General features: G+C 45.1%; 1 protein-coding gene and 1 pseudogene across 2 annotated transcripts; one reads left to right on the forward strand and one right to left on the reverse strand.

The window, feature by feature from the left end:
• Positions 1-1,205: 1,205 nt before the first annotated feature.
• Positions 1,206-13,138, reverse strand: LOC108709288 (annotated as a pseudogene).
• A 1,885-nt stretch (positions 13,139-15,023) lies between these two features.
• Positions 15,024-19,768, forward strand: rabl3.S (RAB, member of RAS oncogene family-like 3 S homeolog). Of its 2 annotated transcripts, none has more exon segments than NM_001092151.1 (8): positions 15,024-15,107; positions 15,939-16,030; positions 16,305-16,434; positions 17,143-17,257; positions 17,416-17,566; positions 17,646-17,717; positions 18,976-19,011; positions 19,406-19,768. In NM_001092151.1, coding segments are annotated over 8 exon segments (708 nt in total). In that variant the 5' UTR covers positions 15,024-15,061; the 3' UTR covers positions 19,472-19,768.
• The last annotated feature ends 5,308 nt before the right edge of the window (positions 19,769-25,076 follow it).

A 25,076-nucleotide genomic window follows, 5' to 3' on the forward strand; every position in this document is an offset into this window, starting at 1 on the left:
AACACAGTAAAATGCTAATTTTTAACCTCATAATAACAACAGAGCGAACGGACCACATTATTACGGGACTGGCAGCCCCAGAGGTTGCAGTAGCGACTGCTCTCAATGCAGCACACATTCATCTCCCCACTAAGCACCCCAGGGCTCATTAGTCGGGCACCGTGCCCCATGACGTATGGCAAATCGGTGCATTTGCAGGAACATCCTTTTTGGCGGCTTGTGCCGAGCTCTTGCCATTAATTATTCACGGCCATAGATTAGAGCTGATTAGCAGAGACTTCCCACGCCTGGTTCCTTCCCTTTGGTGAAATGGGTCTCATTTATATTTAAGCAGCCGCTCTGCCCTCTCCTCTGCGCTAATCACAATAATAACACTAATAATGAGAACACTGCTCATCCTATTTATATGGGCCCAGCGAGATGGAGGGCGATCGGTGGGCAGGCTAAATATATCATGGGTGTAGCACAGAAAGAATATCATATATTTTATATATATATATATATATCATATATATATATATATACACACATACATACATACATAAATGTCTAGACACGTCATGGTTTGGTTAAAGAGCTCCAGGAGGAGGCCTGTTTGTGTTTTTAAAGATGCTTGGCAATAAAGATGTTTTTTTATCTTAAAACTACCCGTGGTTATTATGGCTCCTGTCTATCTACTATTACTTTGGACGTTGTCATTGTGCCTGGAGCGGAGTCCGGCTGACGGAGGGCCACCACGAGGGTAGACGCGGACCAGTCACATGTAAGTAACTTGTATGCCTATACATACATACATACATACATACATACATACATACATACATACATACATACATACATACATACATACATACATACATACTACACACACACACAGGGGCAGACGAGAGCTTCTCATGGCTTTATAGTCTGGACAGATACAAAGTTTCAGGCCAATATGTGGCCCTTAATCAAGCTAATGTTACACACCTGATCAAAGTAGGGATGCACCGAATCAACTATTGCGGCCGAACCCACAAATCGGCCAAATACAGAAACGAATCTTTGCATATACAAATTAAGGGATGGAAAGGGGAAACATTTTTACTTCCTTGTTTTGTGACATAAAAGTCACGTGGTTTCACTCCCAGCCCCTAATTTGCATATGCAAATTAGGATACAGATTCGGTTCAGCTTGGCAGAAGGATTCGGCCGAATCCAAATCCTGCTGAAAAAGGTTGAATCCCGAACGGATCCTGGATTTGGTGCATCCCTAGATCAAACATCCTTATACTAGTTTACATAGTGCCATCTAGAGAGAGCTGGAAATACAAATGTCTGTCTGGAAGTACATCTGATTTCTGGGCCAATCAGCAGATGATTTCCAAGACAATAAATAGGAATCCATTATGGGCTTGCAGAGACTCTTTTTTATCTGTCATCTACACATGAGCTCATCTGTGTCTCTGTAGGAGGGACACGCACAACCCAACTCCCTGCCTGGGAGACTCGTCACACAGAATACACACACAGTAATGAGATGTCTCTGTTCCTGCTGAGCTGTCACTCACTGGCTGTACAGAGACACGGCACAGACAGATCCATAAGCAGTGTTTACACACCCAATGCTCCGCACTTGATGCACCCTTGTATCTACACACACCACTAATAGGGGCAATCTATACTGGCAGCAAACAGAAGCTTTCTAGCGTGTCCTTTCCACCATGGACCACGCTGAGCTTGGTTCATTCTAGAGTCCTGTAGAGAGACATGAATGGCATTTGGCTTCTGTTAATATACTTGTGTAAGAATGAACCCCATTGTATTCTACAGAGCACACCTGTTACCTGCCATGTAATATCCTATGCTAAAGACACAGCAGCTTACTTATAAACAGCATTAACACTTAAAGCCACACTGCTGATATTAATATAAAGATTCCTTTGATAAAAAAAAACCACAACTTTCCCATATTTATAAAACATAAAAACTGACGTTAAGAGAATTCACAAAACTGAAGATAAAAATAGGACATCCCCACTATGACATTCTCTTTAAAACAGTTTTTGCTGTATAAAAAGCGAACGTTGAGAAACGCTGTTTGCAGAAAGGCGCGGGGCGGGCCCATTAAATCGGCACAGCAAGAGAAGTGCCAGTTAACCCTTTCAGCAAGCTGTTATATTACAGGAAAAAGGAAGATCTCTAATTCACGGCCCAAAACGGTTTGCCATATTAAATTGCAGGGGTAATTTCCTTCCCGTCTCAGTTGTGGAATCCAGAAAGCTTTGTCTGACCCCTAGAACACTGTATGATTCATTAGGCAATGCTATATAATCCATGTTAGCCACGTGCAAGTTCCCATTAGGGTCACAGTGAAAGGCGAAATCCAGTGGTGCTTACAGGCACGTATTCGGTCCCCCTGGGGGTTACTAGCGGGTTTCTCAGGAGGGGCGCTTGGAAACACAATGTGACTTGGCAATGGGAGGGATGCATCATGGCACAAAGAGAAATAAAATTTCATTTATAGACAAGGAGGTGTTTTGGCAGGAGACCAAATACACTTTGTACCTTAATACTCTGACTCTCCTCTGTCTCTTGATGTGTCCTGCCTATTGGAGTGGTGGCGCCCCCTCCAGGTCCATGCTTCAGGGCACTTGTTCCCTCTCTACGCCACGTGCAGAACATTAGTCCTGATATTTGAATTGTTTTCTTTTAATTTTCTTTTAAATAATAAAAGCATCTTTCCTTCCCTTGATAATGTGCTGGGCAGTGAGTGGGCAGTCAGAATGGCCATTCCCAGTCCAAGACAAAAGAGGGGGGATGCAAGTAAAATGAAGTGTTAGTCGTACAGGTCTTCAAACATCTTCTGCCCATCTCGATGTAAGCTTCTTTCTCCTGAGGTGTCATCTGTGCCACCAGCTCTGGGCGCTGACTCACCTCACTGTACAGGTATGGGCGCCCACTCAGAGTGACTGTTAGGTCGCTCGCCACATCCTCAAACTCGTCATCTTCATCATCCTCTCCGTAGGCATGAGAAAAGGTGCCGACGGGCTGCCTAGGTGCCGGGATGTCTTGGTCTGATTCGCTGGTGTCACTGTCAGAATCATTGCCGGCCCCGGTGTTGGATGCAGGGGCGGGGGAAGTCCCGACTGCTGCTGCGCTCTTCTTTTCATGAATGAGCAGGGCCTGCATTACTTCCTTATTTTGATCGGCCATTGGTCGGCTTTCCTGGCATGGAAAATAGAAGTTGGGATAAAGACATGAAATATTCTTGTAGTGTGGGGCTCACTGTGCAAACTGCAACCCTTATTTCACTACTCCAATACTTAAAGGAAAACTCTACCCCCAAAATGAATACTTGAGCAACAATCAAATTAAGTGGCATATTAAAGAATCTTATCAAACTGGAATATATATTTAAGTTAATGTTGCCCTTTGACATGGCACTTTTTATGACTACCCAATGGCACATACTACTAAACAAGTATATTATTATGAAAATGGTTTGTTTACATTTGAGCTGTTTTATGCAAAATATTTTTATAGAGACCTACATTGGCCCATCTTCACCTTCAATACCCATGGGCCCTAGTTCTATGGCGGGACGTACAAAATACTAGGTGTCCATTAGACAAACTAATTGCAGAGACTGCGAGCAAATGGATCAAACATCCACTGCAATTTGGGGGCATTTTAACAAAAAAAAAAGTTCCCCTTTAAAGGATTCAATGTCTGATTGGCAGCAACTGAATAATTGCAAGTCTCCTTCTCCTGCCCTGGAGCAGCACAGATACCCATGATGACCAACTCACCATCCTTTAGGTCTGCGCTATCACTGTAGGCCCCCTGCACGGTGCTCTCTCTGAGCCAGATGGGTCTCTCTTTCACAGATTTGCCCTTGGCTGCTGCTCGCTGCAGGTTCTCCTGTTCCTCCATGCTGATAACCACATCTTGTGTGTATAGGTCATCATAAGAGGGGCCCTTGCTGGACCAAGCCTCTTTGGAGGGGGCGGAGGCTCCGCCTGCTGTCCTTTCCTTGCAACAGAAATACAAAGGTAACACAAGATTGTGCCCTACTGGTACATGCGGCATCAGTTCAGAAATGAAATAATACGAGGGTCTGTTTTGTTATTTTCTGTGAAGGACCAAAATCTAAGGTTCCCACTTGCCAGTATGAAGCCATCATTGGGAACAATATCAGAAAGTGAAAACCTAAAGAGATGATCTATCAAACCCAAAGAGTCCATAAGGACTATAGAAAAGCAGAAAGCCCAAAAACCAACAAAGCCCTGAGGTTTAGACTTATAGCAAGTGTCACTGCCATTAAGTGCAATATAAAGGCCAAGGATGGGTGACAGTGAGGGAAAGAGGGTAGCGCCATGCACATATTCAGAAGCAATAAGCACCTGAATATGTGCAGGTATTTCCGTACGCTCCGGCTCCAGAATTTCATAGGCCAAGTTGATGTTCTCAATCTCTCTGAGCAGAGCATATATGGGCTCAATCTGCTCATTAAACCGGGCAACTAATGTCCTGGCATCCTTCTTGGGCAACGCAGACTCTTCTTCTTCAACTTCATAACTAAATAAAAAGGCTTGTCGGATAGGGGTAAAGATGATCCCTTTATCTCATGGAACCCCTGCATCTTAACAGGCAACATCTCTAGAACACAAAACTGGTGTGAATCCCAGTTATTTTAGGTTTTACATACATGAAGGAAAATTATATTCTGTTTCAGTGTCTCCCTGTCATGAATCCGATTAATTACTGGGCCTCTGGGTAATATAAAGAAAAGTAGAACAATAAACAGGAATGTGCAGCAGAACCTTGTACCAACCAGGCGGCACAATGGAGCAGAGGAGGGAGGAAGAGTCTCAAGGCCGACACAATACATTACTATAGAAGCCGCTATTCAAGCGCACACCTACGGATATTCTTCTGCCATTGTGAGAGGCCAACATGTCCCTGACAGCGGGATGAATGTGGGGGCAGCGGGACGCGCCGATGCAAATAAATGGGAGTTGAAGTCAATGTAACTTCCAGAGGAACAACTTTGTGCCTCTAAACAATGGAAAAGCTTTGTGTGTCTGAACAGCCGGATACTGTGCTTGTTTCATGTATTTTTTCAGTAAATATATACAGTATTTCCATTCATTATTGCATTACAGCAATAAAAAGGAATATAAAATGTAACAGAGCAGAAAGTGCTGATTTGCCCTGGGAGGGGTACCAATCAGAAGAGTGGGGGGCACTAGAGAACCAGGAAGGCTGTCCCCTACACATGGGGTACATAGAGAGGATGAGTGCAGCCATTACTGTGAGTGACACTTGCCTTTTCCATCTGAGAAGCAGGAGCCTTTAAAAGCAGTTACTTTAGCCGAGGTCCCACTTCTGTGTACCGCTGTCTGTTCCATGGCCCCAGGAGAATCACAGGCTCACTGAATCAGCAGAGCAGGAGAGTCTGTGAATGCCCCCGGCACAGAATGGATGAATTCTGAAGGTATTCACAATGGGAGTATGAGAGATGAATTTCCCAGGCCTCGAGTCTAAATAATATCCCTATGCCAATCAGCATGCTCACTGGTGGGTGCAAAACCACAGAAGGTATAAAATGTCTTATCACATGCCCAGATAATGACCCTGAATACACAAGGTAAAATAAATCCTCTGCCCAAACCAGGAATAATACCAGTATCGTTATTGGCACAGTATCAGTGGCACAAATGGCCGTACAGGGCAATATAAAGGGGCAGTTCTAGGAGGCAGGAGGGCTCATGTGTAACAGAGAATTTGTCACTGTATTGTATTTTGACTCGCCCCACAGTCCAGCTTCTCTTTCTGTTCTGCTGCTAACCACAAACAAGGGAAGAGGCAGCACCATAACATCATGGGAAGAATGCACTGAGCACTAGATTGTGAGCTTTTGCACCGAGCCATAGGCTAAATACTGTGGATTGGGAGGCACTTGGGAAAGGGATAGTGCCCTGGGTATCAGGCAAGTTCTCCACAGCACCAAGATACACCAATACCAATATACACCAATATTTATTCACTCTACTAAATCCAGACTTATATCTCTCAGTAACCCACTGTACAACATGTATTTTGCCCAAGGTCTAGTAACCCACAGCAGCCAATAAGCAGGTAGCATTTTTTGGCCACCCCTCTAAAAGCAAATATTCTGATTGGTTTCTTTGTCTAACTAGACCTGCCTGGGAGGTCAACTTTCAATTCCACCCATGACCAGGAATTCAACTCTCCGCCCGTCAGGAAATAAATCACAGCCCCATCCCTGATCAGGATGTCCATTTATAGTATTTGCCTTTAATAACTACATTGTGAATAAAATAACTGAAGTATGTAGACATACAATATAATTTAAACAGCCGTCCTGCGCTGCCAGGGTCCCTTTGGCCACAATAGATAATGATGGAGCCAGTATTTCTTTAGAAAACAAAGAACTTTGTTGGATTGGACCAGTGTGTGTGTGTGTAATGAGAGAGGTAGTATTCTAGGAGTGACTAAGGAACCAGGCTGATGTCACTTGTGAGAGGCATCGGGCCAGTCCCACTGATACACTGAATATTTTATTGGTAGGGGCACAAGTCTGCGTTGCTGAGCGAGAGGCCTCTCCCACATCTATCTACCATCAGGTTTCCGAGCAGTGCAGGGGGGGGGCTGAGGAAGGAGCTCAAGGTCACACAGTGCCAAGGTGACATGATGCTCCCCCCACTGGCAGCCTTTGTCTTGTTTAACTCTGCATAAAGACCCATAATTGGGTTTGGCAAGTCGTGTGCTGTGTGAGCTGCTCTGGGCATGAGAATGAGTAAATGTACAGGGGTACAAAAATACAGACATACAGTCAGAGCCAGGCATTGGGGAGTCAGTAGCAGTGGGTGAAGTGGGGGAAAGAAAAATCAGAAGAAATAGAGAGGGAGAAGCAAGAAGAGAGGAGAAATCAATATGATAAGAAAGGGACAAGAGGCTCCACATGGAAATAGATACAAGAAGGAAGGGAATGGCCAAAGAGAGGAGGGTTGGGATCCACAAAAACATATAAAGCAGTTACACACGGGGCAGGGAATGAGAGACATTGACAGAGACAAAGAAGGGCAAAGAGTGCAGGGGGAGAGAAGATAAATAAGAAAAGAGACAGGACTGTGAGAAGAGTAGAGAGACACAGATAGTGGCTGAAAAGAGAGCAAGGAGAGTAAAGAGACGGACTAAAGAGTGAGAGAGGGGCAGACAGAGACAGAAAAGAATAGTAGAGATAGTACAGAGAATTAAAAAAGTGAGAGAAATGAGTAGAAACAGTGTACAGAAGGAAGCAGAGAATTAGAGAGAAATAGGAGAAACAGTTGGGAGAACAAACATAAGAGACAGAGACATTAGCAGAGCAAAGAAGATGAGAGTGTGATATGCAGAGAGGAGGAGAGGGCAACAAAATCAGCAACCACAGACAATGGATTAACTGGCGAGAGTGAAAATCCCATAAGCGCAGGGGGTCAGCCAGGGGCAGGGGGTAAGTAAGAGACAAAGCAGGGCAGACTGATTGGAGAGAGACAATGTTAGGAAGGGGCATTAAGAGGAATGATGGGGTATTTAAATCACTCGTACTGCTGAGGCAGGAGAATGGACCCTGTAGTTGGCTGTGCATGCTGGGAGATTACAATAGATACAGGGCAACAGGACGGGTTGGCAGAAACCTTGTGTATAGAGGCAAAGCTGAGCACTGCTGGGACAGACTATTTCCACTGAGGAATAAGGAAAAGCGCTCTCACTGCATTGCAGTCTGGTGCTGCTGATCACTTAACCCTCGCATGGCACAACAGCTCAAATCAATAATGAGAAACAAGAGGAGAAAGCGGTGTGTAAGTGGGCAGGGCAGGAGCTCCGGAGACAGGCGGGATCAATAATTAATTAGAGAGCCGGGCAGGAGAGAGAAAGGAGAGGGGCAGGAAGGCTGGACTGGCGGTGCCACGGTGCAGACCTGCAGTGTAAATAAGGCAGAGTTCTGCATGATGGGGGGGCAGACAGAAGCGGCAGGAGAGACACATCTTTCATTCACTGCAAGATAAAAAAATCCCTGTAACACCCCCACCCCTTGGAGAGAAAAGGAGATTCAGTGGCAAATAGTGTGTTACTGTGTACTGCCAACCCACAGCTCCCTCTAGTGGCCACACTCCTACAGGACAAAGGAACGCATATAAAGGCAAAATAATTCTTTTTATTAAATAAAAGCAACAGAATTTCATCAAAATGGCAAAAAAAATAACCCCACAACAAGATTCCTGGTAATATGTACAGTATGCGCTACATGAACTGTAACAATAAGCATTCAGCAGCTCACACGTGATCCTATAAAGACTGGATTAGTGCCCAGAATCCATGTTACATTAAGTAGGATTATTTCGGAAAACGACGTACAATTTTTATAAAAACATTGTACTTCATTACAGTATGTAAACTTGAGCAAATGATTGCATCTCCTATCCTTTATCTCTCTAAGCACTTAAGGCTATGGACACACAGGCTGATCTAATTCAAATCAATGGAGCAGGGGTACTGAGCCTGCAAAAATACGCACCCTGATAATAGCCAGTGTGTCCGTAGCCTAAGTCGGGGGTCCCCAACCTTTTTTACCCCTGAGCAACATACAAATGTAAAAAGAGTTGAGGAGCAACACAAGCATGAAAAAAGTTCCTGGGAGTGCCAAATAAGGGCTGTTTTTGGCTATTTGGTAGCTCCTATATGAACTAGCAGCCTACTGGGGGCTCTACTGGGCAGTACACCTGTTTTTTATGCAACAAAAACTTGCCTCCAAGCCTGAACTTCAAAAATAAACACCTGATTTGATGCCACTGAGAGCAACATCCAAGGGGTTGGTGAGCAACATGTTGCTCATGAGCCACTGGTTGGAGATCATTGGCCTAAAGGAATGATGGGGTATTTAAATCACTCGTACTGCTGAGGCAGGAGAATGGACCCTGTAGTTGGCTGTGCATGCTGGGAGATTACAATAGATACAGGGCAACAGGACGGGTTGGCAGAAACCTTGTGTATAGAGGCAAAGCTGAGCACTGCTGGGACAGACTATTTCCACTGAGGAATAAGGAAAAGCGCTCTCACTGCATTGCAGTCTGGTGCTGCTGATCACTTAACCCTCGCATGGCACAACAGCTCAAATCAATAATGAGAAACAAGAGGAGAAAGCGGTGTGTAAGTGGGCAGGGCAGGAGCTCCGGAGACAGGCGGGATCAATAATTAATTAGAGAGCCGGGCAGGAGAGAGAAAGGAGAGGGGCAGGAAGGCTGGACTGGCGGTGCCACGGTGCAGACCTGCAGTGTAAATAAGGCAGAGTTCTGCATGATGGGGGGGCAGACAGAAGCGGCAGGAGAGACACATCTTTCATTCACTGCAAGATAAAAAAATCCCTGTAACACCCCCACCCCTTGGAGAGAAAAGGAGATTCAGTGGCAAATAGTGTGTTACTGTGTACTGCCAACCCACAGCTCCCTCTAGTGGCCACACTCCTACAGGACAAAGGAACGCATATAAAGGCAAAATAATTCTTTTTATTAAATAAAAGCAACAGAATTTCATCAAAATGGCAAAAAAAATAACCCCACAACAAGATTCCTGGTAATATGTACAGTATGCGCTACATGAACTGTAATAATAAGCATTCAGCAGCTCACACGTGATCCTATAAAGACTGGATTAGTGCCCAGAATCCATGTTACATTAAGTAGGATTATTTCGGAAAACGACGTACAATTTTTATAAAAACATTGTACTTCATTACAGTATGTAAACTTGAGCAAATGATTGCATCTCCTATCCTTTATCTCTCTAAGCACTTAAGGCTATGGACACACAGGCTGATCTAATTCAAATCAATGGAGCAGGGGTACTGAGCCTGCAAAAATACGCACCCTGATAATAGCCAGTGTGTCCGTAGCCTAAGTCGGGGGTCCCCAACCTTTTTTACCCCTGAGCAACATACAAATGTAAAAAGAGTTGAGGAGCAACACAAGCATGAAAAAAGTTCCTGGGAGTGCCAAATAAGGGCTGTTTTTGGCTATTTGGTAGCTCCTATATGAACTAGCAGCCTACTGGGGGCTCTACTGGGCAGTACACCTGTTTTTTATGCAACAAAAACTTGCCTCCAAGCCTGAACTTCAAAAATAAACACCTGATTTGATGCCACTGAGAGCAACATCCAAGGGGTTGGTGAGCAACATGTTGCTCATGAGCCACTGGTTGGAGATCATTGGCCTAAAGGTGGCCATAGACGAAAAGATCCGCTCATTTGGCCAAACGAGCCGATCTTTCCCCGATATGCCACTAACGGGCATGGCTATATCGGGGGTAATCTGAACGTTCGGCCCTATGGCCGAACGATCAGATTACGATGAGAGCGCAATGGGCTCCGGCTGGATCGGTCGGGACAAAATCAAACCTGTCCAAACGACCGATATCCGCCGGACGAAAAATGTCGGGACTCTCCACACACGGTCCGAAAATCATACGAATCCTCAATTCGTACAATAGGATCTTTGCGTCTATGGCCACCTTAAGCCTTGCTTGGTAAATCATTCTGTCCCAGTGACTGCACAGATTCTATCTGATCCTCATTGGAAGAAGCAATCCTGCCCTGCTTTATGGCAGCTGAGATTCTAGCTATCTGTATAACAGAGCATTCTGTCCTAGTAGCTGCACAAATCCTATCTGATCCCCATTGGAAGCAGCAGTCCTGTCCTGCTTTATGGCTGAGATTCTAGCTATCTGTATAACAGAACAGAGCATGCTGTCCCATTGGCTGCACAGATCCTATCTGATCCCCATTGGAAGCAACAGTCCTGCCCTGCTTTATGGCAGCTGAGATTCTAGCTATCTGTATAAGAGCATTCTGTCCCAGTGGCTGCACAGATCCTATCTGTTCCCCATTGAAAGCACTGCAATTCAGTGACACAGCACTCTGTTTACTAAAGTCCATTAAAATGGTCTCTCTCTCCCTTTGTAGCACCAAAATAAGCACAGAGCCCAAGTTGACTAAATTGCGATCTGCTCAGTTTGTTTTATGTTAACTACATAAGAGCTAAAGTCCGTGTTAATCCTGGTTAGTTTTCTGGCAGCAGTTTAGGTACATTAATGCACCACTAATACTTATAAACTGTATTATAAATAAAGTGGTTATTAAAAAGGTCCAGACCTAAAAAAAAGAATTGATGTAAAGTGCTCAGACATCTACAGAAATGGTGAAAGCCTTTATTTAAAGGGGTTTTTTATGTTAAAATTAGTATGATATAGAAATTTAATTTTGAATCATTTAGCTTTAAATCCAGCAGCTCTCTAAATGTGGAATTTCAGCCACTATCTGGTTGTAAGGATGCAAATTACCCAAGCAACCAGGCAGTGGTTTCAAAGAGAGACTGGAATATGAATAGGGGAGGGGCTAAACAGCAAGATAAAAAAAAGTAACAAAAATAAAACTGTAGCCTCATAGAGCAATAGTTTTTGGCTCCTGGGGGAGTCAGAGTTGGAAAGAGTCAGAAGGAGGCAAATAATTAAAAACGTATAAAGAATAAATACTGAAGACCGGCTGCAAAGTTCCTAGGAATTGGCCATTCTAAAAGATGCTAAAAGTTAAGGTGAACTACCCCTTTAATAAGGAAAAAGTGTGCAATACAGCAAAAAAAATTATGAAAACAAAGGGGGGATATAAAGGGTAAGTAGAATTTTTGCATTTGCAAGACATCCCAAGGCAGAATTAAGATAGTTGCAGATACATGGCAGCTTCACACTAGACACAATGGTCGAATTGCAGGTGAAACTGAGCCTTATGTCTTTGGTTTGACTGCAAAGCGACTGTAGTACGTGCTACGGATATACACACATTCACATCTGACTGGTACTACAGGCAATTTCCAGTCAGAGTTACCCTTGGCCCACTGCTCCTACACACTGACAGATTTGTTTTGGGTCACCATACATGGCAGTGCAGACACACCACATGTTGCCCTAAGGAGAATACCTGTCATGGGGTCAAAGAGCTGGTTAGCCTTGAGGTCGGTGAAAGTGCTGCAGCAGTTGGGGCACTTGAAGGATGCTCTGTTCGTTGAATCCCTCTCATCTGTCTCGATCCTGCGCCTCATGTAGTCCAGCTTGTACCGTACTTCACCATGTTGACAAGCAGTTTATAGTTAATGAAGTAGTAGTTGTGTCTGGTGGTCTTGCCATCGGTGGCGGTCTCCACACGCATGCGACACTTGATAAATCTGTTCTCCTAGAGAGTGTTGAGAATGGCTCGCAGTCAAACTTGAGGAGCTCTATCATGTCGCCTTCTTTACGCAGGGGTTCCGGGTGAGAATATCCAGCGCCAGTGCGTGCTCCAGCCCGTAGAACCCTTGCACCACATACTTGGCCAGACACTTCAGCACGGCTGGACTTCTGTAGCCATATCTGGGTCTGTCATCTTGCCCCTGCCACTAACAACAACAACAAGGGAGGGACATGTTACTGCTAAATCCTGAAGACCCTGTGGGCACTTTCTTAACACAGTTACACAACCTACCTACCTACCTGGCACATCTACTGGTCTCCTTTTAATATTAAGTCATTGCCTGAGGCTGGCAGTAGGGATGCCACCCATTAGCCTTCCTATAGTTTTATCTTTCATCTCAAGCTGGCAGCACCCTGAGGAGCAGAGGAAAGGCAGGAGGCACCCTGAGGTGAAATCATAAGGTAACATAAAGACAGAATCACCCAATATATAAATAAGAATAAAAGCTCCTTCAAATTAATAAACCTATTGGGCACCAGGCAGAGATTGAACCCGCTATCCGGCGCTGACCCAGACATCAGAGGGAGTCGCTATGGATTCGTTTATGAATGTGGCTTTATTCCAACACACAGTGCGGTATAAATGGCAATGGGTATGTGCAAAAACTAACCCGTTTTGTGCCTTTACAGCACTTCCTCAGAGTTAAGTGTTAAACATGTGTTACTTAGGTTAAATAGACTAGGTGATGCGTGTCAATTAAAACATTTGCATATCAATTAAAAGTGCATACATTAAATTCATCAGTCTCTTGTAATAAAATGAATAAATAATTAGGGATGCACCGAATCCACTATTTTGGATTTGGCCGAACCACCGAATCCTTCGCGAACGATTCGGCCGAATACCGAACTGAATCCGAACCCTAATTTGCGTTTGTTAATTAGGGGTGGGAAGGGGTAAATTTTTTTCTTCCTTGTTTTGTGACAAAAAGTCACGTGACTTCCCCCACCCCTAATTTGCATATGCAAATTAGGATTTGAATTCGGTTCGGCAGAAGGATTCGGCTGAATCCAAATCCTGCTGAAAAAGGCCAAATCCTGGCCGAATCCTGGATTCGGTGCATCCCTATAAATAATTAATTAATGTCTCAATATATACGTGCTACATGTTAAAAGTGTTTTATAATATGGATGAATAACATAACATGACGATAAATCAAATCTCAATAGTATAAACTAATTGATCAATTATGTGTTTGTTCCAGTAAATAAAAAACTACATATTGATTAGATCTTATTTTAAAGGAACAGTTCAGTGTGAAAATAAAAACTGTGCAAATAGATAGGCTGTGCAAAATAAAAATTGTTTCTAATATAGTTAGTAAGCCAAAAATGTAATGTATAAAGGCTAGAGTGACTGGATGTCTAATAAAACAGCCAGAACACTACTTCCTGCTTTTCAGCTCTATAACTCTGAGTTAGTCAGCGACTTGAAGGGGAGCCACATAGTACATTTCTGTTCAGTGAGTTTGTAATTGATCCTCAGCATTCAGCTCAGATTCAAAAGCAACAGATATGACCCATGTGGCCCCCCCTCAAGTCTCTGATTGGTTACTGCCTGGTAACCAGTCAGTGTAAACCAAGAGAGCTGAAAAGCAGGAAGTAGTGTTCTGACTGACATGTTATACATCAAATCACTCCAGCCTTTATACATTACATTTTTGGCTAACTAACTATATTAGAAATACTTTTTATGTTGCACAGCCTATCTATTTACCTAGTTTTTATTTTTACACTTAACAATTCCTTTAAAAGCAATACCAATTAGTGTGTGTATATATATATATATATATATATATATATATATATATATACATACACACACACACATATATATTCCTTCCAATGTGTAATTTATATTGAATTTTGTATAGTAATATATTCAGTACAGCATGATTATATCAAAGACTTCTCTGACTGATGATACAGTAATTCACGTGAACACATGAATCCAATATTAATAGCAATGATAATAACAATAATATCAATATCGTATTGTTCGGAGATTACATGTATGGAGTATACTGATCATATTGTACAAAAATACTTATTCCTATACATTACCATTTGCACTTATATACTATTACTCATACCTTATTTACTTTTGACTCTTTTACCTCTATTTACTCATTACAACAGGTTTAATGTCACATTCCTTATTTAGCCTTCTTGGTGTAACTGTTTTCCAACAAAAGTCTCCATTTAATCTCTTTGGACAACAATCTATCCTTTCCTTTTTCCCAATTTCATATTCTCAATTGCCAGGTGCCAATTAGCAGAGTGCAGAAGACAGACTGTGACCGGCACATGAAACCAATCAATATAAATGTCATTTCAGCGCCTGCAGTTTGAGAAACACTCACCTCAGACAAATTCATCTCCCACCACACTGACTATCCTATCAAAATCTTACCCTCCTATACCGGCCGCCATCTTTGTGAAGGGCAAATGGGTCACTCTCCACCAGTAACGCACGAGAAACACCAGAAAGAGAAATGGCCGACTGTGTCGCATTAAGGTTCTGCGGCTAGTCGTGCATCATTTTAAAGTGCAGAACCATATTTCTACTTCCGCCAGTATTTTTATATTTTCCTGCAGTCCAATAGCTAGAGCCGTAATAAACCCACGTGTAAGGTTCACAGTCAGTCAGCACCGGCATTGGCTGGGTTACTTAGGGGGCGGCACTTACAGAAATGGATACGTGTCCGGATTGGCCAGAGGTCTGACAGGGGTAAACATGGCTTCTCTGGACAGAGTGAAGGTTCTGGTGCTGGGGGATTCAGGTGAGCTGCACCGGGCCCGGACTGACAATGATTATGTGTGGCTTCTGGGAAATACCAGGGGGGCAGGTGTAAAATACCCAGACACACACTCACTGTTTATTAGGCCTGTGGGAACTGGTGGTGCCGGGGCCTATTATGATTCCTAGAGATGAGCTGCTCCAATGGGAAGTGCTGGGAATGGATGAGGCTACGGAGCCACTGCTGGTTCATGGGTAGAGGGGAGATAGTGGGATTGGGGGCACAGAGGGGAGAGAGTGGGAGGGGAGAGAGTAGGGTTGGGGGGCACAGAGGGGAGAGAGTGGGATTGGGGGCACAGGGGGTAGAGAGTGGGATGGGGGGCACAGCGGGGAGAGAGTGCGAGGGGAGAGAGTGGGATTGGGGGCACAGCAGGGAGAGAGTGGGAGGGGAGAGAGTGGGATTGGGGGCACAGCGGGGAGAGAGTGGGATTGATGGCACATCGGGGAGAGAGTGGGATTGGGGGTACAGCGGGGAAAGAGTGGGGTACACCTGGAAGAGGGTGGGATTGGGGGCACATCTGGGAGAGAGTGGGATTGGGGGTACAGCGGGGAAAGAGTGGGGTACACCGGGAAGAGGGTGGGATTGGGGGCACAGCGGGGAGAGCGTGGGATTGGGGGTACAGCGGGGAAAGATCGGGGTACACCGTGAAGAGAGTGGGATTGGGGGTACAGCGGGGCCTCAGAGACAATAGAGCTGGGGGATGGGACATAGGGTTCCAGCTATAATGTAGTTGGGGTAAAATCAGTATTGCGCTGCTCCATGGGGCATTCTGTGTATTGAGGTAACAGCGAGGTCACATTTGTGTCTTTTCAGGAGTCGGGAAGTCTTCGTTGGTGCATCTGCTGTGTCAGAATCAGGTTTTGGGGAACCCCTCGTGGACAGTTGGCTGCTCAGTGGATGTGCGGGTGAGTGTTAACCCCAGAGTAGGGGTATGCACCCCATATAGCACAAAGGGGTTCCATTCAGTCTCTGACCCAACCAAAAGGGAAATGTAGCCTCTAATTTGATTGATTGACACATCATATACAAACAGAATAATAATGCAGAATGGGGGTTCCACAAAGCGCTGCCCATTTAATTATACCATTTAATTTCCTTGTTGTTTGGGCCTCTTTGGGGAATGTTTTCTCTCTGATCCACCCCCCCTCCCCCTCCATGTTACTTTATTTCCTTTCTCAGCTCCACGAGTACAGGGAAGGGACTCCAGAGGAGAAAACCTATTACACTGAGCTGTGGGACGTGGGTGGGTCCGTTGGCAGTGCCAGCAGTGTGAAGAGCACCAGGGCTGTGTTTTATAATGCAGTAAATGGTGAGTGACAAGCCATTCATATTATATAGTGAATAAAGTACCCCCTATTGTTAAGTATAAGGATTTTACAAGTCACCGAGGACTTTCATGATGATATAAAAGCACCAGGCCGAAGGCCACTGAGGTATGCCGAGGTTACGTATAATATCCTCATATTTTTCAACAGGGGGAACTTTATTTATTATAATACACAAGTTTTAGAGTCATGTAACAGAAATTACATCTCTTAATTCAATAATAACTGAGGACATTCCTAAGCACCATTTATAAGGATATAATTTAAAGTATATCCATGGCTCTTGTGTATTATATTTTGGGGTTAGTGGTGCTGGGGGTTACAGAGGGCCAGTGGGAGAGTGGTGCTGGGGGAACAAAGGGGTCCTAGGGAGAGTGGTGCAGGGGGTAAACAGGGACCCTATGGAGAGTGGTGCAGGGGGTACACAGGGACCCTAGGGAGAGTGGTGCAGGGGGTAAACAGGGACCCTAGGGAGAGTGGCGCTGGGGTATAGAGGGGACCCAGCAAGAATGGGACTAGGGGGAACCCTAAAGAATTTAACTAGAGGGAACAGAGGGGATCCAGGGAGAATAAGGGTATGTGAGTTCCTGGGGAGAATGCTACAGAGAGTTCCCAGGAGAGTGGTGCTGGGGGTACAGAGGGGGCAAGGAGATCCCACTGTTGAAACTTGCAGTATAAAATCTCTCTTACAGGGATCATCCTTGTTCATGACTTGACAAATAAGAAATCATCTCAGAACCTTTATCGCTGGTCATTAGAAGCCCTGAACCGAGATCTGCAGCCAATGGGAGTGCTAGTCACTAATGGGTCAGTGCCCTCTCTCTCTTCCACTCACTAAACCTTGCAGCAGTGGGATGACCATATCCATAGGCACATTGTCTTATACTGTAAGGGGAAGACACCCCAGTGTCCTGCTGCTTCTTAAAGTGACAGTGGTGGTGTAACTTGTTACATTAACCTTACAGGGACTACGACAGAGAGCAATTTGCTGATAATCAGATCCCATTGTTGGTCATTGGAACCAAACTGGACCAAATTCCAGAGGCGAAGCGCAATGAGGTCCTGACACGAACTGCCTTTCTAGCTGAGGATTTTAATGCTGAAGAGATTAATCTTGTGAGTATATGATATTGTCATGTGGCCCCCAGTTGTGTGAAAATGAATGATGAATAATGTGTGTTCTCTGTGTGCCCAGGACTGTACCAACACACGATGCCTGGCTGCTGGGTCTTCCAATGCTGTCAAACTCAGCAGGTTTTTTGACAAGGTACAATAAACCAAAATCATCTTTCTTCTAATTTAAACCTGAGTAAATTGGGGATTCAGTGGCACTAAGCAATACCAGTGGCAGAGTTAGCGGGGGATTCGGTGGCACTGAGCAATACCAAAGGCATAGCTAGTGGGGGATTCAGTAGCACTGAGCAATACCAGTGGCAGAGTTAGTGGGGGATTCAGTGGCACTGAGCAATACCAGTGGCAGAGTTAGTGGGGGATTCAGTGGCACTGAGCAATAACAGGGGCAGAGTTAGAGGTGGATGTAGTGGTACTGACAATACCAGAGGCAGAGTTAGCAGGGGATTCAGTGGCACTAAGCAATACCAGGGGCAGAGTTAGCGGGGGATTCCGTGGCACTGAGCAATACCAAAGGCATAGCTAGTGGGGGATTCAGTGGCACTGAGCAATACTAGTGGCAGAGTTAGTGGGGGATTCAGTGGCACTGAGCAATAACAGGGGCAGAGTTAGAGGGGGATGTAGTGGTACTGACAATACCAGAGGCAGAGTTAGCAGAGGATTCAGTGGCACTAAGCAATACCAGTGGCAGAGTTAGTGGGGGATTCAGTGGCACTGAGCAATACCAGTGGCAGAGTTAGCGGGGGATTTGGTGGCACTGAGCAATACCAAAGGCATAGCTAGTGGGGGATTCAGTGGCACTGAGCAATACCAGTGGCAGAGTAAGTGGGGGATTCAGTGGCACTGAGCAATAACAGGGGCAGAGTTAGAGGGGGATGTAGTGGTACTGACAATACCAGAGGCAGAGTTAGCAGGGGATTCAGTGGCACTTAGCAATACCAGGGGCAGAGTTAGCGGGGGATTCCGTGGCACTGAGCAATACCAAAGGCATAGCTAGTGGGGGATTCAGTGGCACTGAGCAATACCAGTGGCAGAGTTAGTGGGGGATTCAGTGGCACTGAGCAATACCAGTGGCAGAGTTAGCGGGGGATTCGGTGGCACTGAGCAATACCAAAGGCATAGCTAGTGGGGAATTCAGTGGCACTGAGCAATACCAGTGGCAGAGTTAGTGGGGGATTCAGTGGCACTGAGCAATAACAGGGGCAGAGTTAGAGGGGGGATTTAGTGGTACTGACAATACCAGAGGCAGAATGAGAGGGGGATTCAGTGGTACTGAGAAATACCAGAGGCCGAGTTAGAGGGGAATTCAGTGGTGCTGAGCAGTATCGGGCAGATTTGTGGGGCACTAGTGATACCTCCTGTATCTCTGATGTAATGTTCTACTTTTTCCTCAGGTTATTGAGAAAAGATACCCACGGGAAGGAAATCTGGTAGGAGGAGCTTTACTAATAACTTGCACCTTACAGATGCCGCACACATTGCTCAGAGACATAAAGTCTCAGAGGAGTCGCAGTTGCATGGCTGCCAATGCAGCACACAAGGCTATAAATGCACTAGATCGATTATTTGCCCGCACCCCTTGCCAACATCCTCCGGCTTCTGTCCCTGGGCAGTGGGTAAAGGGCCCCCCAATGGTCTCTCTCATTCAGCTGCAATACATTCTTCCCAATATAGATTAAACATTAGCTTCTGGCACTCGGCTACTAGGATATCCCCAGGGGCCACATAGTTTCACTGCACCTGGAAGTAAATGACCGTTTTCTTAATGAAACTGTCGCCCTCCGACTGATACTCACCAGCTCACTCTGTTCCTCTCTCCCACAGATCCCTGGTTTCTCCGATCGGAAACGCTTTGGAGGGGGGAACTTTAAGAGTCTCCACTATGACTGAGAAGGGATTCATCTTGGTTGGACTGTGAGAAACTGGAACCTGGAGATATTATTTTATGAGGGCCTTGTTAGAATGAGGAGCTAGGATCTTTCATCTCTTTCATGTAGGGGGCCCCACTGATAAACAACATGCTTCAACCCCCATGCTTTTGCCATTGGTTGGTCCCAGGGTTCATGGAGGAACTTTCCAGCTGCAGGGGAGTCCAGCGGGAGCAAGGAACTGTCAGTTCTGACTGTGTATGAATGGAATCATTTCATGTCCTAATGTCTTTTAAATAAAACCAATTCTTCGAATCTACAGGTCTGTAGGGGTCTGTATGTCCCACCCCCCCCACCCCCGTAAAAAATGTAGTTTTGTGTTTTCTGAAGATCAGTATATAAAGTCTGATGCTTGGGGAGTTGTACCGGTACCTGGGGAAGTGTGTGAAGAATCACTGCAAGAGGCAACGGCGTGTTTACACTTACAGTTCTGCATAGCAATCAAACAGAGTTTTATTATATGACCAAAAGTATGGGAACCCCTGCCCCCGACATCCCAAACCAATGGGATTTATATAAAGTTGCCCCCCCCCTTTGCTGCTATTACTGCCCCAGTGTTTTAGGGAAGGTTTCCACTAGATGCTGGGAGTTGCTGCCATTCAGCCACAAGAGCATTAGTGAGGTGGGGGGGGGGGGTCAGGCTCACAGTTGGGGTTCCATTTCATCCCACAGGGGCTCATTTGGGGGTTCACGATGTTCCCAACAAACCCATTCTGTACGGATCTGGATCTATACATGGGGGCATTATTGTGCTGAAACTGGGAAGCCCCCCTCCCAAAACTTCCACAAAGTAGAAAGCACGGAATTGTCAGGAATATCATTGTACTATGTAGCCCAGGGGCCCAAACTAAGGAAACGGTCGCAGACCATCATTATTGCACCTCCTCCAACCCAGGTTTTCCCTTCAGCCATATGGCACAATGCTTTTCTCCCCTCTGTCCCCATGCCCACTCCTGCCAGCTGGTGGCAATGCATGGATTTTTTTTTTTGCCAAGTTCAGGTACTTTCCCTTTAATTCAGGTTGCAGTGGGCAGATCCAGACTGATCCAACTGATCCGCTGGATTCACAAGCAATTTCTTCCTTTCATTAAAAATGAAAGGAAATTGCATTTGGCAGTGAGGAAGTGCATGAGTGCCAGCATCTTGTACACCCCTCCCCCCCCACCTGGTAGCACTTTGGATCTTTTTGCCAATCGCATCTTGTAGGGAATTTAGATTGTAAGCTCTTGTGCGCAGGACAATCACCTTCCCATTTTGATTCACCCCTGTGTGCTGGAAAGCTGAGTAATACACAAATGATGATGGCCGTAGTTGTCAGGGATGTACTTTTTGGTTTGTGATTCAGGAGTCAAACTTGCAGAGTTAACTGTCATATAAACCACACAATGATTTCAGGTTTATGGGCTGGCCCCTCACACACTGTGTGATTGTGCAAGAGTTGCTCTGCTCCAGTATTTAATTAAATCCACATACAGTTTTAAATCTCTGGGAAACCTCTCTCTGGACTCTGCGCAATCAGGAGAAGGAACCCAGAAATGGCTGAGCAGAAGGTGAGTGTGAGCCTGGGTGCAAGGAAATACTGGGTAATTGCATAGTGGGATATTAAGGGTGCACATTTCTTATGCTGGCAGCAAACAGGAGTCATAGATAAAGAGCTGCCTTCCAGCAGAGGTGGGAATCTGCTCAGATAGATCTTACTGACGAGCAGCCATAAGAGAACTTCATCCTATCAGTGAGTGTTACCTAAAATCCATGTTCGGACACCCCCACTGGGGCTGTTGGTGGGTGTCTAATTACCCCTGAGGTTCTGTCTGTACAGAGTGGGAATTTACCTACTGACTGCACCGCCCCCTTTTGGTCAGGGAATTATTCAGGGGGGTCCAAGCTATTTTGACAGCAAGATGAAAAAACAACACACCAGAAATTACTGCAGAAAGGCTAATATTGGGGTCACCACCCAAGTATTCACAACGCCCCAACATATCCAGCAGAGCTAAAAGCTTTGTATCTATATCCCTTTGTGTTAATGTAGCAATAGTCACTTCTTCCCTAGGTTTCAGGAGTCAGAATCTGCAGTGCAGAGAATATAAATAGCCAGACAGAAACTTATGTGCTGTTGCCTGACCTGTGTGGGGGGGGGGGGGGGCAGTGGCTCGGTGCAGCTGTTTCATTGCGGCCTGTGTAGCACCCAGCTGCCATACTGCCCTGCTACCCCCGGTGAACTTTGATGTCCACTGTCGGACCAGTTTAGAGGGTGGATGTAGGGAGTTGCCTGTCCAGCCAATCACATGCTCCTATGTTACATCTGCCCAGATGTTCAGCCACATGGGAGTTTGACTTCAAAAAGGAGGAGGAGAGATTATCATGTGCTGATTAACCCATTCCCTCCCTGTACACTTGCCTTAGTGAGTGTCACCCCCTCCTGCCTTACCTCCCACTGTCACGTAATTATTAGTAACTGAACAGTTTAGGGTGCCATTGACCCAATGCATAACACTCTGCACAGACCTCCCTCTTCTCTCTGTGGGTGCTGGGAGTTGCCTTGGTTTAAACTCTTTCCTGTGGGTCACTGCTTAGTGTATCAGACCCTATACGTGCTTGTGCAGGCAGACATGTAGTATATTGTGTATAGTAGGGCAAGGGGGTGCCAGGGGGTGCTGTAACTGGGATAGTGTGTCTTGTAAGGCAAGGGGTTGCTGTAACTTGAATAGTGTGTATAGTAAGGCAAGGGGGTGCCAGGGGGTGCTGTAACTGGCATAGTGTGTATAGTAAGGCAAGGGGTTGCCAGGGGGTGCTGTAACAGGGATAGTGTGTCTTGTAAGGCAAGGCGGTGCCAGGGGCTGCTGTTACTGGGATACTGTGTATAGTAAGGTAAGGGGAGCCAGTGGGTGTTGTAACTGGGATAGTGTGTATAATAAGGCAAGGGGGTGCCAGTGGGTGCTGTGACTGGGATAGTGTATATAGTAAGGCAAGGGGGTGCTGTAACTGGGATATTGTATATAGTAAGGCAAGGGGGTGCTGTAACTGGGATAGTGTATATATTAAGGCAAGGGGTGCTGTAACTGGGATAGTGTATATATTAAGGCAAGGGGTGCTGTAACTGGGATATTGTATATAGTAAGGCAAGGGGGTGCTGTAACTGGGATAGTGTATATATTAAGGCAAGGGGTGCTGTAACTGGGATAGTGTATATAGTAAGGCAAGGGGGTACTGTAACTGGAATAGTGTATATATTAAGGCAAGGGGTGCTGTAACTGGGATAGTGTATATAGTAAGGCAAGGGGGTGCAAGAGATGGAGCTATAAGTGTGGGATGTGGGTACAATCAGGTTAGATACAGAGTGCAATTAAATAACAGCTCAGTTTTGGTGGGTCTGTGCCACCCAGGCAATACAAGTTTCTGGGAATAGAGTGCAAGGGTAGAAATGAGTTAAGGCAGGAGGATTATCAGTCATAGCGAGTGTCCAGGGGCCCAGCAGATCTCTTGGCATTTATAAATAAATGATTGGGCGCCTGTGCGTAATAGTGCCCAGCAGTGACTGTGCAGCTGCCCCTGTGCCACTTCAATGGCTTCTCCTCCCCGGGCACCACTGTCTCAGCCGCCCAGAGAAAGGTCAGGAGTGTGTGGCACCGGCAGGCTGGCAGCGGGGCACAGGCTGCTTCTGAGAGCTGCTGGCACAAGGCAGGGGGCACCTGTGAGGGAGACAATAACAATTCTGAAATGTCAGCAAATACAAAGTAGAACAACAGTGACACAGGAAGTTGTGTGATCTCACCTGTGATTCCTTTTAACCCTTGTATTGCCATGGAGCATAGAATCTGCTATAAATGCACCGTAGGGCCAACACGTAGAATCTACATTTCCAGGTGTCAACCAGCATGTAAAGGGTTGGGATCAAAGGGAAGTGCATCCCCTAAAGGCAAAACTAGGAATTGCACCTTATACTGTTTAAAGGGATACTGTCATGGGGAAAAAAATTTTTTTCAAAATGAATCAGTTAATAGTCCTGCTCCAGCAGAATTCTGCACTGAAATCCATTTCTCAAAAGAGCAAACAGATTTTTTTATATTCAATTTTGAAATCTGACATGGGGCTAGACATTTTGTCAATTCCCCAGCTGCCCCTGGTCATGTGACTTGTGCCTGCACTTTAGGAGAGAAATGCTTTTTGGCAGGCTGCTGTTTTTCCTTCTCAATGTAACTGAATGTGTCTCAGTGGGACATGGGTTTTTACTATTGAGTGTTGTTCTTAGATCTACCAGGCAGCTGTTATCTTGTGTTAGGGAGCTGCTATCTGGTTACCTTCTCATTGTTCTTTTGTTTGGCTGCTGGGGGTAAAAAGGGAGGGGGGTGATATCACTCCAACTTGCAGTACAGCAGTAAAGAGTGATTGAAGTTTATCAGAGCACAAGTCACATGACTTGGGGCAGCTGGGAAATTGACAATATGTCTAGCCCCATGTCAGATTTCAAAATTGAATATAAAAAAATCTGTTTGCTCTTTTGAGAAATGGATTTCAGTGCAGAATTCTGCTGGAACAGCACTATTAACTGATTCATTATGAAATTTTTTTTTTTCCAATGACAGTATTCCTTTAAGCAAACCCATTACACTAAGTATTTAAAGGGGATATAAAAAACACTTATGTTTTGCACAACTTCCCAATATCCATTCATTCCTCATTCTCACTGGGTTTATAGTTCTGTGTAACTGTCATTATGTCTGTCCCTTTCTCTGCACTGCTGCCTCTGACTCCTGATACAACTTCCCAATATCCATTCATTCCTCATTCTCACTGGGTTTATAGTTCTGTGTCATCGTGTCTGTCCCTTTCTCTTCTCTGCTGCCTAATTCTAAGCAACTTTTCAGTTGGCCTTCATTTTTTTAATTATTTTCCTTCTGGCTCTTTCCAGCTTTCAAATAGGGGTAATGACCCCATTTAAAAAACAAATACGCTGTAAGGCTTAAGGGTAGGGACACACTGGGCGATTTGGAGAGTTTTAGTCGCCTGGCGACTAATCGCCGCGACTTTTCAGGCGACTAAAACTCCCCAAATCGCCCAGTGTGTCCCTACCCTAAATGTATTATTGTATGTGTTATTGCTACTTTCTATTAATCTTTCTATTCAGGCTTCTCCTATTCATATCCAAGCCTCTTATTCACATGAATGCATGGTTGCTAGGGTAATTTGGACCCTAGCAATCAGTTAGCTGAAATGAAACTAGAAATCTGCTGAATAAAAAGCTAAATAACTTAAAAACCACAAATAATAACAAATAAAAACCAATTGCAAATTGTCTCAGAATATCCCTCTCTTAAAAATTAATCACTAGTGTGATATCCCTGTGTGTCACTGGAAGGCCACCCTTATTTACTGGGCCCCCCTAGACTAATGCTGGGCTCTAGATTCAATACCAACTTCAAATGATCCAAACTTCAGTCCCAAGAGTTTACAATCTACCCCTGGATCAAATGGCAGGCCATGCCATAACAACAAGTCAGGAGACACTGCAGAATAAAAGGGGCGTGGCTACCCCAGTGAATAAAGTGTTATAATTGGTCAGTATT

The sequence above is a fragment of the Xenopus laevis genome, chromosome 2S (assembly GCF_017654675.1).
Source record: "Xenopus laevis strain J_2021 chromosome 2S, Xenopus_laevis_v10.1, whole genome shotgun sequence".
NCBI classification, from domain to species: domain Eukaryota; kingdom Metazoa; phylum Chordata; class Amphibia; order Anura; family Pipidae; genus Xenopus; species Xenopus laevis.

Coding starts and splice junctions, on each gene's coding strand:
- rabl3.S (XM_018248246.2), top strand. Junction 17,567..17,645: donor ATGCTGAAGAGATTAATCTT/GTGAGTATATGA, acceptor CTGTGTGCCCAG/GACTGTACCAACACACGATG. Junction 17,718..18,975: donor TCAGCAGGTTTTTTGACAAG/GTACAATAAACC, acceptor CTTTTTCCTCAG/GTTATTGAGAAAAGATACCC.